The sequence below is a fragment of the Sceloporus occidentalis genome, unplaced genomic scaffold (assembly GCF_023333645.1).
Source record: "Sceloporus occidentalis isolate IW3139 unplaced genomic scaffold, rSceOcc1.0.p SCAF_130, whole genome shotgun sequence".
NCBI lineage: Eukaryota > Metazoa > Chordata > Lepidosauria > Squamata > Phrynosomatidae > Sceloporus > Sceloporus occidentalis.
The window spans coordinates 1,727,376-1,740,298 of NW_028317110.1; the positions used below are offsets into that span (position 1 = coordinate 1,727,376).

The window sequence follows — 12,923 nt, forward strand, 5'->3', positions numbered from 1 at the left end:
TGAGACCTACTATTATCAAAACGGATCAGTAAAGATCCTGCCGCTGTCCCGCCTTGCCTATATTCACTGTTATGTCACCAGACAGCGGCAGTCACATTATTACATCAAATGTGGTATAGTTTTGTGCCATGAACAGAAGAAAACAGAACCATATTTGATTTTAATCATTTTTCAAAGCAGTAACCCAGAACATACACGTCAGGGTTTTCTAACATCTTTGTTTATGTAGCAGGCCGCTCTTTGAAAAATGTTTTTGAGTGACCCAAAGTCCCTATTAAACTTAGATTGAGCTGCTCACTTTGTGCATAATATGAGTTTAATATCTTATGATTCAGTATTTTAAATTAGTGGATAATTTTCAATCTTTAAAATATTTTTTTATGATTTATAGTACTGTATTTGCTCAATCATAAGAGCAAATGCTCTGAAAAATACCCCTCGTCTTATAATTGGGAGTCGTCTTTTAATCAGACCTTAAATAGAGGAGGTCTGACTATGAGACTAAGATCCAGGTCCCCGATGTTGGTGAAATTAGTACTCTAGAATGGGCTATGGCAGGGGCATCCAACGTGTGGCCCGCGGGCCAAATGCAGCCCACGGACTTCGAGGAGCGGCCTGCGTGTTTATTTACTATAAATAAGTACATTTGATTGATGATCCTTTTTTTTATTTTCTGTGATAACCATGACCATATTATAGGTTTGAGGAATTTGCTTTTGTTCTTTTCTCTTTTTTGTTTGTTATGGTGAGGTAGGTTGGTCAGAACATGGAAGATGATAAAACAATACTAAAATTGTAGGGTCTCTGCAACATGGGTGAGGTGGGGTGAATGAATTCGCTCAAGGATGATGAAATCTAATCATTAAGCTTCTATGAGAATGAAAAAAAAAAGGCTAAAAAAAGCCTATATTAACCAAGAGGGGTAGCTCAGAACCAAAGCGAGAACCTCACGCGCAGTATATCCATCTATGTACACAGCAGCTTCTCCACAACAGTAAATAGTTCTAACTTTTACAGTCAATAAGTGGTAAACAAACGCACTTGGGAAAAAAAACACACAGTTATATCGGAAAAGTCTCACCTCAGCTTAGAATATATGGTTATATCCAGGAATCAACAGAAAGCAATGTCAGAATAGGAAACACTCATGGCCATGAGCAAAAGTGAAAAGAGAACCCCTACGTGATCCTGTGTGCATACGAACAGACGTTCTGGTTTACAACAACATCCATCTGCCCCAGGAAGCTGAAGAATGAGGGTTAAAAAAGAAGTATAGAAACCACCTCCAGGTTTTTGGAGAGCTTCCACGTGTCAAACTTCAAGCCAGCCATTAGGGGGCACCAAAAGCAAAACAGCCAAAGTGAAGTGAACTTTTGCAGAGTTAATGAGAATCTAAAACTAGAGGGTCCTAGGCTTATTAAATATACAGGCAATTTACTTAACTGAGAGAGTGGTAGATGAATGAAACAGCCACCCAGCAAACAACTATGTAAATTACTATAGGAACTTTTAAATTATTCTTCCTCGAAAGGGGCACTCCCAACAAAAATACTTTTTAGTAATAGTATCTCATTAGCAGTGGCATCGCTGCAAGGTTATTCCTTGCCCCCCCTGCCGAATTTGGAACCACCCATCGGGAGATTTCCCTGTGGGCTGGTCAGTCCAAGGGCCGGCACAGCTTGTTTTAAAGCAGCCGTAAGACCGCCTCTGCCGGCCGCTTAATTATTTAAAAGCAGCCAGCGTGCCTATTCCATGCTGCAGGACCGGACTGGCCCACCGGGATACACGTCTTTTAAGACGCGCGAAGAGCTGAGGCACGGCCATTGTGCGGTGCCGTGCATGAACGCCGGCCGCTTTAATTTCTTTAGGCGTCAGCGGATGGCCACTTTCAATCCCGCTCGCAGCCACTCGCGACAGGGAGAGGATTGTCACGTTGGAGTAGAGTGTCACGCGCTACCCAGGCTGCGGAGCTGCATGTCTTTTGTTTCCCTGTCTTGCTGTGGTCCATTTCTGGATTTCTGTATGTCCTGTCTGGTATCCCAGGTAGAGGGGTCCTGTTCATGTCTGGTTATGTTTATTCCTTGTCTTGTTCACTGTTGTGCCGTGTAATATGTATATCTTGTCTGGTTATGTTTCTTGCCTGGTCTCCCTATCCCTTGCTCGCTATGTTTCAGCTATATACTCTGCTTAGTTTCCACACTCCCAGCCTGCAGCATCCCGCACATGAGTCTTGTGCAATGTCTCATGCCTGTTCCAGGGTGCTTGCAGGATTTATCTTCGTTCTGGCCTACATCCGCTGCTAAATCAGGGCGCTGGTATGTGTCTGCACAACCCTAGATGCTCATCACCCGGGTGAGTGCAGTCGCCCTGCACCAGGCCCTGTCCTGTGACTCCGCTACTGCCTCCTGAACTCCATCTTTGGGCGCCCTGGGTCATTACAGCAGGCTGTATGGACCCAGTTCCTGACATATGGCGGCAGGCAAATAAACATAACCAGGCATGAACACGACAGGACACCCCTCTACCTGGGATACCAGACATGACATACAGAAATCCAGAAATGGACCACAGCAAGACAGGGAAACAAAAGACATGCAGCTCCGCAGCCTGGGTAGAGCGTGACAGAGAGCAGGAAAAGAAAACACAAAAATGTAAGTATTACCAAAAATAGGGGATTATACAATACTAAAGGGGGACCTGGCTGGGGCAAAATACAATAGGGGGGGTTACTGACAAAGCAGTGTAGAAAATACATTTTTATGCTTCAGTGTGGCAGAGCCTGTCCTGATGTGTGTCTGGATGTCAGTGTGGCAGAGCCTGTCCTGGTGTGTGTGTTTGGTTTGTCGGTGTGGCAAAGCCTGTCCTGGTGTGTCTGTTTGGGTGCCGGTGTGGCAGAGCCCGTCCTGGTGTGTGTCTGGATGTCAGTGTGGCAGAGCCTGTCCTGGTGTTTGTGTTTGGGTGTCGGTGTGGCAGAGCCTGTCCTGGTGTGTGTGCTTGGTTTGTCGGTGTTGCAGAGCCTGTCCTGGTGTGTGTATTTGGGTGTTGGTGTGGCAGAGCTTGTCCTGATGTATGTGTTAGGGTGCCGGTGTGGCAGAGCCTTTCCTGGTGTGTGTGTTTGTGTGTTGGTGTGGCAGAGCCTGTCCTGGTGTGTGTTTGGGTGTCAGTGTGGCAGAGCCCGTCCTGGCAGTGGCAGGAACTACAGGGTAGTTTTCAGCAACCGCTCAGCACCCTTTTGTCTCCTCTGCTCCCTGCCGCTGCCGCCACCTGCCTCAGCGCTGCCCCGACTACAGTGGGAGAGGGTAGATAATGAGAACGAGGGGGTAGGGAGAGGGTAGATAGTGAGAAGGGAGGGAGAGGGGGTAGATAGCCTGAGAAGGGGGAGAGCGGGTAGTGTGAGAAGGGGGTAGATGGTGTGAGAAGGGGGTAGATTTTTCCACCGGGGCCCTGAGGCTTCTAGTTACGCCCCTGTGTCCCCTGGTGTGTGTGTTTGGGAGTCGGTGTGGCAGAACCTGTCCTGGTGTGTGTGTGTCTGGGTGTCGGTGTGGCAGAGCCTGTCCTTGTGTGTGTCTGGGTGTCGGTATGGCAGAGCCTGTCCTGGTGTGTGTGTCTGGGTGTCGGTGTGGCAGAGCCTGTCCTGGTGTGTGTGTTTGGGTGTCAGAGCCTGTCCTGGTGGGTGTGTCTGGGTGTCGCTGTGGCAGAGCCTGGCCTGGTGTGTGTGTTCGGGTTTCAGTGTGGCAGAGCCTGTCCTGGTGTGTGTGTGTGTTTGGGCGGTGGTGTGGCAGAGTCTGTCCTGGTGTGTGTTTGGGTGGCAGTGTGGCAGAGCCTGTCCTGGTGTGCGTGTTTGGGTGTCGGTGTGGCAGAGCCTGTCCAGGTGTGTGTCTGTTTGGGTGTCAGTGTGGCAGAACCTGTCCTGGTCAGTGTGTTTGGTCATCTGTTTCCTGGCACTTAACTTTTTACTTATCCAGAGATAAAACAACCTCCTGAATTTGTAATGACTTCAGGGGACAAAACTTTCAAGGCCCAGAAATAATTTAGTGGAAAAGTTAAGGTATTGTGTTATTTACTCTACAATATTTATTTCAATGATTAGTCCCACTAAATTGTGGCTTCAGGCTTCCCATGTTATGCCCACGTTATGTTAGTCCAATAATTTTTCATTGGATAACCGGACTTCATTAGTATACTCATAAACATCTCAGTGTTGTGTTTAAGCGGGGAACGCTACTTACAATGACGCCATCCAGGTCTGCCGATAAAGAAAATTTATTGGAACAAAATGAAGTTAATCAAAGTCTTCTTAAATGCTGAACAACATTACACCATACAACACTCAATTTAATCCTCATGGGACTTCCCCTTTATGCATACAGAATTAATGGCTCTTTTTACATTGACAGATTTGGAGTGTGGTGCAGTAAGTGGACAGCCCCTCCATAAATATAATACCCCATTCAATAGCACATTTGCTTCACACTATAAATTTGAGTGTAGTAAAAGTGTGCAAGGTGTTTATATGCAGACACATCAAGGTTATGGCACATTCTATGCTCAGCAGGAGTGCCTTCTGCCAGCATTCATTGGTAAATATTATTGGAAGTTTTCTGTTACTACATCTCACAGAGTACAGAACTTCTTGCTCCAGAGACGTATAACTTCTTTCTGACCAACATCTGTGAAGTACCACCCTGCAGCGTATGAGATGTGAAACCAATTAACTAATTTGCATCTATAACTGTAGAAAGTAGTGTTTGTCAACTCCAGGATAGGCCACACCTAGTCACCGTGCAATAAATGCAATTGTGAATGAGATTTTAGTCATTTTAGGTAGATCTGTCTAGCTTATGACAGATATTAGTTGCGTTCCTTTCTTTGAAGTACCAGTTTGTTATGGGTGGAGGACACCAGCGTGTGAGTCTAGAAAATATTACTGGTCTGTGATAAATCTGAGTTGAGCAGCGGCACACAATTCCACGGCCACAAACAAGCCATAATGTTTGGATTCCCCTTCATGAAACCAGACATGTCAATTACATTACTTGATTTCCTGTAAACATGTACCAATTTTCTTAATGGGTTGCAGCCCTCAAGGACAGAGACATCTCCTGCTCACCATTGTGCACTTGCCCGATACTTATGGACACCCTCTCCCTGCAGACTCACAAAAGAATTCCAATAGAAGCATTCTACTGCCAGTGTCTGGCTGCTGCAACAGTCAAAATAACAGAAAGCACTGAGGGGGAGTGATGCACTGCAGCTTCTCCTTAAGTGGCCTTTTTTCTTCTACAAAGAACTTATATATCAATTACTCGTTGGTAGGATTGCATGGGACAGTAGACAGTTTTTAAACATGTAGGTCATATTACTCAGAATTGCATAATCAAAAAAAATACTAAAGCTAAGCAAAAACCACTTAAACTAAGGAAGAAGCTCTTACAGGTAGGCACTCATTATAAAGATTGTTTTAACATGCAGTTTATCGGATAAGTATATTGAGCAATAGGAAAACCGTGTATGTAAATTTGATGTATAGGTTAATTTTGTAAGATATGCTGTATGTTCTAGGAATTATAGTTTGATATCGCTTCTCCAGTTTGTACAGTCATGCAACACCTTCATCCAGCAGGAACCCCTGCTTATTGAGTATTTGACTGCAAGTGGCGAGCGGTTCTACTCCTGATCATTGAATGACTAGCATCAAAATCTGTTTTTTTTCTTTTATAGGTGTAATTAAACATTTGTGTCATGAGAAACATTTGAACCACCACAGGAGGGGGGGGGGGGGGGTACCTTAAACTCTGATATTCTGCGATGCATAAACTGGGTATGTGTGTTAAGATACAACTCCGCACTTAACTGTAAAGAGGTGCATGTAAAAATGTAGTTTTGTTTCAACTTGGTTAATGTTAGCACTGGTGGGGCTTCCTAAAGATATATGACCCAGGATGATTTGTACAGCAGTTTTGGGATATGAGTGCTATTTAAGAGGTAGCAGTTGGGAGCCTGCTGGCACAAAAAAAAAAAATCTAAGAGCATAGTACATTTTCCAAATGAAACCATCAAACCGTGCCCTAAAAACAAAAAAAAAAAAGTTCAAAGTGCTTACAAATCAGACACATTTATCCTTAAGCGGCTAATATCAACTTTTGCCACTTACAGATCAGTCCTAGGAAACATTGGAGCATTCTTTATTAGGTGGAACATTGATGTAGCAAAGAAAAAAAAAGAAAAAAAAATCCATGCCACTTCCAGTACACAGGAAACATGAAAAAAAAAAAAGCTGCAAGGCAAAAAGTGCTTCAAAACAAGGTGGAGCCATCTGTGATGAAAACCAGCAAGTCCAAAATGAATGTTTATCCAAGAACCAGACTGGATTTTCCTCCAGGGGGATTTCTTCTGCTGGGGAGTGGTGCAGGAGCTGCAGAATCTCCTGTAGTCTGAGAGGCCTCACTTCTAGAGTCAGTTTCTATGAAAGGAAAGTATTAGCTTAGCATTACTAATAACCATCAAAATGCCGATGCAGTGAGGCAGTCTAAAGAACGCAGTTTGCTTTGTCATATAGAATCCTGGGGTAAAATGAATATTTAATTCATAAAATTGAAAGAAAAACTAAAGCAGAGTTACAAAAAGGACAATTTTGTATGTAGAGTTTCCTTTCCGTCAAGTCTCCTTTTGGCAGTACATCCAGCAGGGCAGGAAGACTATTGCCCTATGCCCCTGGTGATTTGAATAGCTGAACTACATAGCATAAAACATGGAAAGACTGTATAAACTTAATTAGGAGAGACCGGCTGTAAACTTTCCCAGCAGCACCTCTGAGATATAACCAAGTTAACAGGGGCATTTGGCAACCGACGGCTTGCAGCCAGCCACAGAAGAAATTCCAAGACAAAGGACTCCTGCCCCAGGCCTGCAGTGCCAAGATAACTCATGGATTAAATGTTGTCTACATGCATTTAGTGTTCGGATATACGGCATTCAATCAACCTAGTTAACGTTAAGTGGGGCTAGAAGTCCAGTGCCAGCCTCACCAGTCTGGTAAATTGAAAAAATAAATGTAATAATGCCACTACCTCCATAAGTTAAATAAATTAAGACAGGAGTGAATGATATATGCACAACAAAAACACAGAGACAATGTTTTCCTTGAGGAACATGAAAACCTTATTACACTTGACCTGACTGCATACCAAGTTCTCCCAGAGTTGCCCCAATTCCAAACCGGACAACATGTCCCCTTAAACACTGGGCAATTGAGCCTATCTAACAGATCACACCCCTACACAGTACACATGGCTGAAGATCTATAGCTTGGGCCCTGAAGTGGATCAAGATTGCTCCTAAGGGCACTTGTTCATTTCACCAGCCCCACCATGCACACTCCAGCCCATCTATAGTACACTACTGGTACAAGAAAAGAAGGGGGAAGAAAAAAAAACTCCATTATATGTACTTTAATAGCAGCACGTCTCCCTTCTTTTTGGCCCTGGCAAATACATTGAGATTTGTCACTGCACATGCATGCTATTAACACCTTTAGCTGGGTCCAGGGGATCTAATGAGACCCTCTGCTCACATGAACAGAAAGGGGGGGGGGAAGATGACTAGACTGCAGCTTCTCTTCAAATGAAATTGTAGAGAGCATAAATAAAGCAGTTGCCAAGTAATTTGGTGGGGCTGCCTACTGTTCATCTAAGGTTGAAATATCTTACCCAGTGAGATATGGAGTCACACAATCTTTGAATGGCAGGGTTAATTTAACAATATTTAAACACAAGATCCAAGCAACACACTGCATGTTAAAGGCCACTACTTACCAGGTTCCTCCAAGTCATCCTAAATAAAATAAAAAAAAAAAGTGAGCATTTTTCTAAAACCTACTCTTACAATATCACAAAATATACAAAATACTTTCCATCGGCCTCACCAACACTTTAAACTTGATAGTTCTTTATTGTGAATTGTTTGTTCTTCATTGAACAGCTGCTTTTATAATTTTAACATTGTTGCACTTTATAGTGTAACCTTACAGCCACAATACAAAGAAAATAAAATCCCCGTTTTCATTAGATTAATGTTTTGTTATTACTGCTTAGTGCTTATTGTGAAATAAGGGCTCTAGTAGCATTTACATTTGTGACTGTTTCTCTGGTTAACAGCACAGCTACCATTGACATCTAAGGACTAAAATGGTTAGCAGTAAAAATATAGCTCCGGTTTTAAACATAGTAGGAAAGACTTGCAAACTGGGTCAAGTCAGACCCAAGGCTCAGTAGCTATGTAATGCAATTCTTTGCATAAGGTGCAAAAATGTTGTGGTGGAGATGGCATTTGGGTTTGCTCCAGCCTGAACATGCTTCCAGTCTTCACAAGCCAGCCAGAGCCAGACATTGGCCCCAATTACTTTAGCTATAAAGCATCAGCTTATTTCATTCAGCTTGTAGTTCACATAATAGATTTTCTTTAGTATGTAGTAAGATTGTGTTCTACAAGTGTTAAACTCAGCTCTGTCGCTAATCTGATTCCACCCGATTGTCTTTACATATAAGCGACTCTTACAGAGACTGTGCATGACCTGGAGAGGCATGGTGGGGTTAGGACAGATCTGACCATATCCATACAAGCAAAATACTAACCACCTGATCAGCATCGTTATATTCATCCAGAGGACATGTTCTCTGCACATCTTCTAAACCAGGTTCTATGCTGACAGGAGAACCTGAAGAAAAATGTTAGAAAGAAGAAACCTTAACTTGGTGCTAGATTGGGATAGCCCAACACTGCACTGAAAATTAGCTTTTTGTTCAGGTGAAGAATGCATACTGAATAGCCGAGATTCTATATTATCTATAATATTATATTAGCTTACTATATTATGTTGTAACAGACACTGAACCGAGTGGTGCATCTCACAAAAAGGTTCCTCATCCAACACATTCAATAAATAGGATGATTTGATGGAGTCAAGATGGCTTTGAGTATATACAGCAAAGTCAAAGTCTAAATTTATCAGCCAGATGAGGTTAGAGGTGAAGGAATCTCAAGCTACAATGTGACCATGCAGTTTTCCTACATACCGTATTGGCTCGAATATAGGCCGCACTTCCCCCCCCCCCCCCCCCACACTTTAAGTCTTTAAAGTGGGGGTGCGGCCTATATTCGGGGTCTAGCGCCCGATGCCCGGGACATGCAGTCCCGGGCGCCGGGCAGGCAGCGGGGTTAGGATACAGATCCCCCGCAGCGGTGCAGGGGACCTGCATCCTACTCTCTGATACGCTCAGACAGCCTCCCCTGGCAGGGGGGGGGGGGGTGCCGGCACGGGAGGTTGTCTAAGCGCATTGTGCGGACCGTCTGCACGATGCGTTTTACCTCTGCCGGGGGCACTTACCGGAGCAGACTCCCGGGTGTCTTGCGGGGCCGGCGGGGGACATCTACGCAATACGCTCCGGTAAGTCAGGGGGGGGGGCAGAGGAGGACAGTGGCAGCATATCTCGGGGTGGGAGGACAGTGGCAGCATATCTCGGGGGGGGGGGGGGGACAGAGTGGTAGCAAAAAAAACTTTCTTTAAAAAAGCACCAAACTTTTAGGGTGCGGCCTATATACGGGGGCAGCCTATATCCGAGCCAATACGGTATTTACAATTAAAAAAAACATTACATAAACATTGTATATCATCCATCAGGAGCAACTGCTTCTACCTTTCTCCTGGGCAGTAGATACGTGTGCAGTACCATAGTCTGGAACGTCGAATATGTTTGAGGCCATCTTGTGCCGTCTAGTTGGCTGTGATGCCTGTTCATCACCAACCCCAAAAGAAAAGCTTGACCCTCCACCTGGAGGTCTAAGAACCCTGGTGAGGAAGAGAAAAAGAAGTTAAAGTATAGATATCCATACTGACCACCATTAACATCAGACTACACAAAAAAAAAAAAAAAAGAGAAGGGTATTACATAACTTTTACCGATCACTGCACTAGTCTATTGAGCTCACATATAGTATATGAGAAATATAGCACATACGTATCTAGCATATGATATCTACACATTTATGAGAGAGACTCGGACGCTCCAGGAACATTGACAAGCAGTTTGAGTACAGTCATGACAACCAGTATCAGACTTCTAATTTAATGAAAAGGAGCCAGCAATGGAAACAGACTCGCTTTCCTTTTAATATGCCATAGAGGATACCTGGAATAGACATCCCATCGATTACTACAGGCAAGCAAAGTGCATGTAAGTTACGAATATATATTATATATACACACACACACACATTATATATATATATATATATATATATATATATATATATATATATATATAATGAGAGAGAGAGAGGGAGATGTGCGAAGAAGGCATGATGAAGCATCCTTACAGAATTGCAGTGACGTTTTGCCAGAGGACCCAGGCAGTGCGTTTCCTTTGTTCAAACACACCCTGATGCTAGTGAGCTCAGCTGCCCCGCCCGCCACATAGTGGAACACAAAGCAGGACCAAAGCTCATCCATCGCTAGTCCGACGTAGCGGTTTTACATTAGGATTCCTGGCATCCAAATGATAGTCCGCTAATAGAGGGAGCCGCCCAGCCACAAATTCGGGAAACATCTGCATGAGTCGCCACCGCGAACTGCGTCACCCAGGATAACTCTCACACAATGCATCGGCCTGGTATATACACGAGTATGTCATCACGCCTGGAATGCCAAGCATTTCCAGTGTTACAGATCATTATGATACCATCCGCCCACATTGCATAGGAAATGGAATTCACGCAGTGTTAGAACACATTGGGGACCATTATTGCATGTAAAAGATCTGTAACCCTAACAATCGGGAGATAAGGAAGCATCGAGGATCTAGGAGGGTAACCTTTCCTATCGCAACAGGTAAAAATGCCGACAGAGCTTCCCTATACGAAAAGATGGCAAATTACAACGATGGTTATCTACACTTCCTTCCCTGTAATAGACATGCACATCACGCACAGACAGAACCTTTAACCAGAGACCCACCCTTTGACCGGACAGTTAAGATTCTCGAATAAGTGATGCATTACAAACGGTTCTGACGTCTTAGCCAACGCGTACTCTTTAGGGTATGAGTGTAAAAATGAAACGAACAATACCTTGAACTATTGCGACCCTCCGGGTCCAGACCGGTAAACGTCGATGTCGTAGTCATGATTATACTTCGCAGCAACTGTCAAGCTTCGGAGAGACGAGCAGAAATCCTTATAGTAAAAGCCACGCCTCCGATGGTTACTGATTTGCTGCTTCGAACCGTTAAACCCTGGCTCTTCCGAGATCAAATGATCCCGTCAAGTCCCGGCAGCAATAAGCGATTCAGCCAATGAGAGAGAGGTAAATCACAGCAGGCCGGTTCTCTTGGCGCGCTCTAATTGGCTGTTATAGGTGTCGATTAACCATTGTGCAGAATCCCTTTGTGAGAACAGCCGGTGGTTGCGGACGATGAAGTCACAGGGAGAGGTTTGTGTGTGGAAGGGAGGTACCGATTTCCATGTTCAAGGGGCGAGACTACGTTTTTACTTCATTGAGCTAAAGAAGGATATAGACAAAGGATGTCATTTGTTTCCATATAAATAACAACTAAGTCCCTGGACGATTATCCAGTATTTCGCCTCTTTAATTGTGCATAATAATTACTGGAAATTTGTACCCTTTATGTGTTGAGAGATGATGGCTAGAGGGTAATAGCAATAATAATATAAACAATCATTACATTATTGAACGCTGCAAGGATGCTATTGTTATGCTATGTGTAAGTGCAGCAATAGAGGTAAACAAAATACGATTGATGGAGAAAATGAAAAAAAAAAAATAATGACGTATGGTTCATATGATAAGGGAAATGCAAATATGTATAAGTGTCAAATATTAAGGTCCTGTTGCTCAAACATGATTCCAAATTGGCTCTGAAAAAACCATCACCACAAGCACTGTGTGTTGGAAGACTGTACGCAAGCCGAAGATCACTATGCACAATGCCAGGCATCAGCTGGAGCGGTGTAAAGCACACCGACACTGGGCTCTGGAGTGATGCGTTACACTTCAATATCTGGAAGTCTGATAGATGAACATTTGACTGATACCGTGAGAACGCTACCTACCGGAATGCATAGTGCCCAGGGGGGGATAGGGTAGATAATAGGGAGGGAGGGTAAATAATGGCGTTGGCGAAGTTTAAAATGCCGCCCCCCCCCGGCGTCGGCAGGGGGGGGGCAGCATTTTAAACTTCGCCCCAGGCGGCATTAAGTCTTGGGCCGGCCCTGGCTGAGCAACACAGAGATTAAAAAAAAATCTACCAACACCGTATAAGACGCACCCAGTTTTTACACCCCAAATTTTCCGAAAAAAGATATTTACTATGACATAACTGCCATCACTGTACTGTGACCCAGACAATGACGGTGGTACAGCATAACTGCCATCACTATATACTGAGGCAGACATTGATGGTGGCACAGCATAACTGCTGTGACTTTACACTGAGCCAGACATTGACAGTGGTGCAGCATATCTCCTATCACTACTGAGCCAGACATTATCAGTGGTACAGTGTAACTGCCATCACTATATACTGAGCCAGACAATGACAGTGGTGAAGCATAACTGCTATAATTATATATTGTGTCAGACAATGACAGTGGTACAGCATAACTGCCATCACTATTTACTGAGCCAGACACCGACAGTGTACACCTTAACTCCCATAACTTTATGCCGAGTCATCCACTGATAGTGGTAAACAGTAACTCCCATCAGTGATAGGAGTTATTCTGTACCACCATCAGAGGGCCATCACACACATACTTCATGCTTCCTAACACTCTCAAAATGTTTCCTCACCTTTCCTGTGTCTCTGTCTCTTCTGAAGCTCCTCTTTTTCTTCATCCACCTTTTCTTC

The 12,923-nt window shown here is 44.0% G+C and overlaps 1 protein-coding gene across 1 annotated transcript; it reads right to left on the minus strand.

Moving 5' to 3' along the window:
* Positions 1 to 6,350: 6,350 nt before the first annotated feature.
* LOC149281571 (jupiter microtubule associated homolog 1-like) lies at positions 6,351 to 11,180 on the minus strand. Its single transcript, XM_089499146.1, has 5 exons — positions 11,125 to 11,180; positions 9,696 to 9,847; positions 8,634 to 8,716; positions 7,815 to 7,833; positions 6,351 to 6,463 (listed from the first exon to the last, which is right to left on the minus strand). Exons 1-5 carry the CDS (start codon positions 11,178 to 11,180, stop codon positions 6,351 to 6,353), a joined length of 423 nt encoding a protein of 140 aa, XP_089355272.1.
* Between the last annotated feature and the right edge of the window lie 1,743 nt (positions 11,181 to 12,923).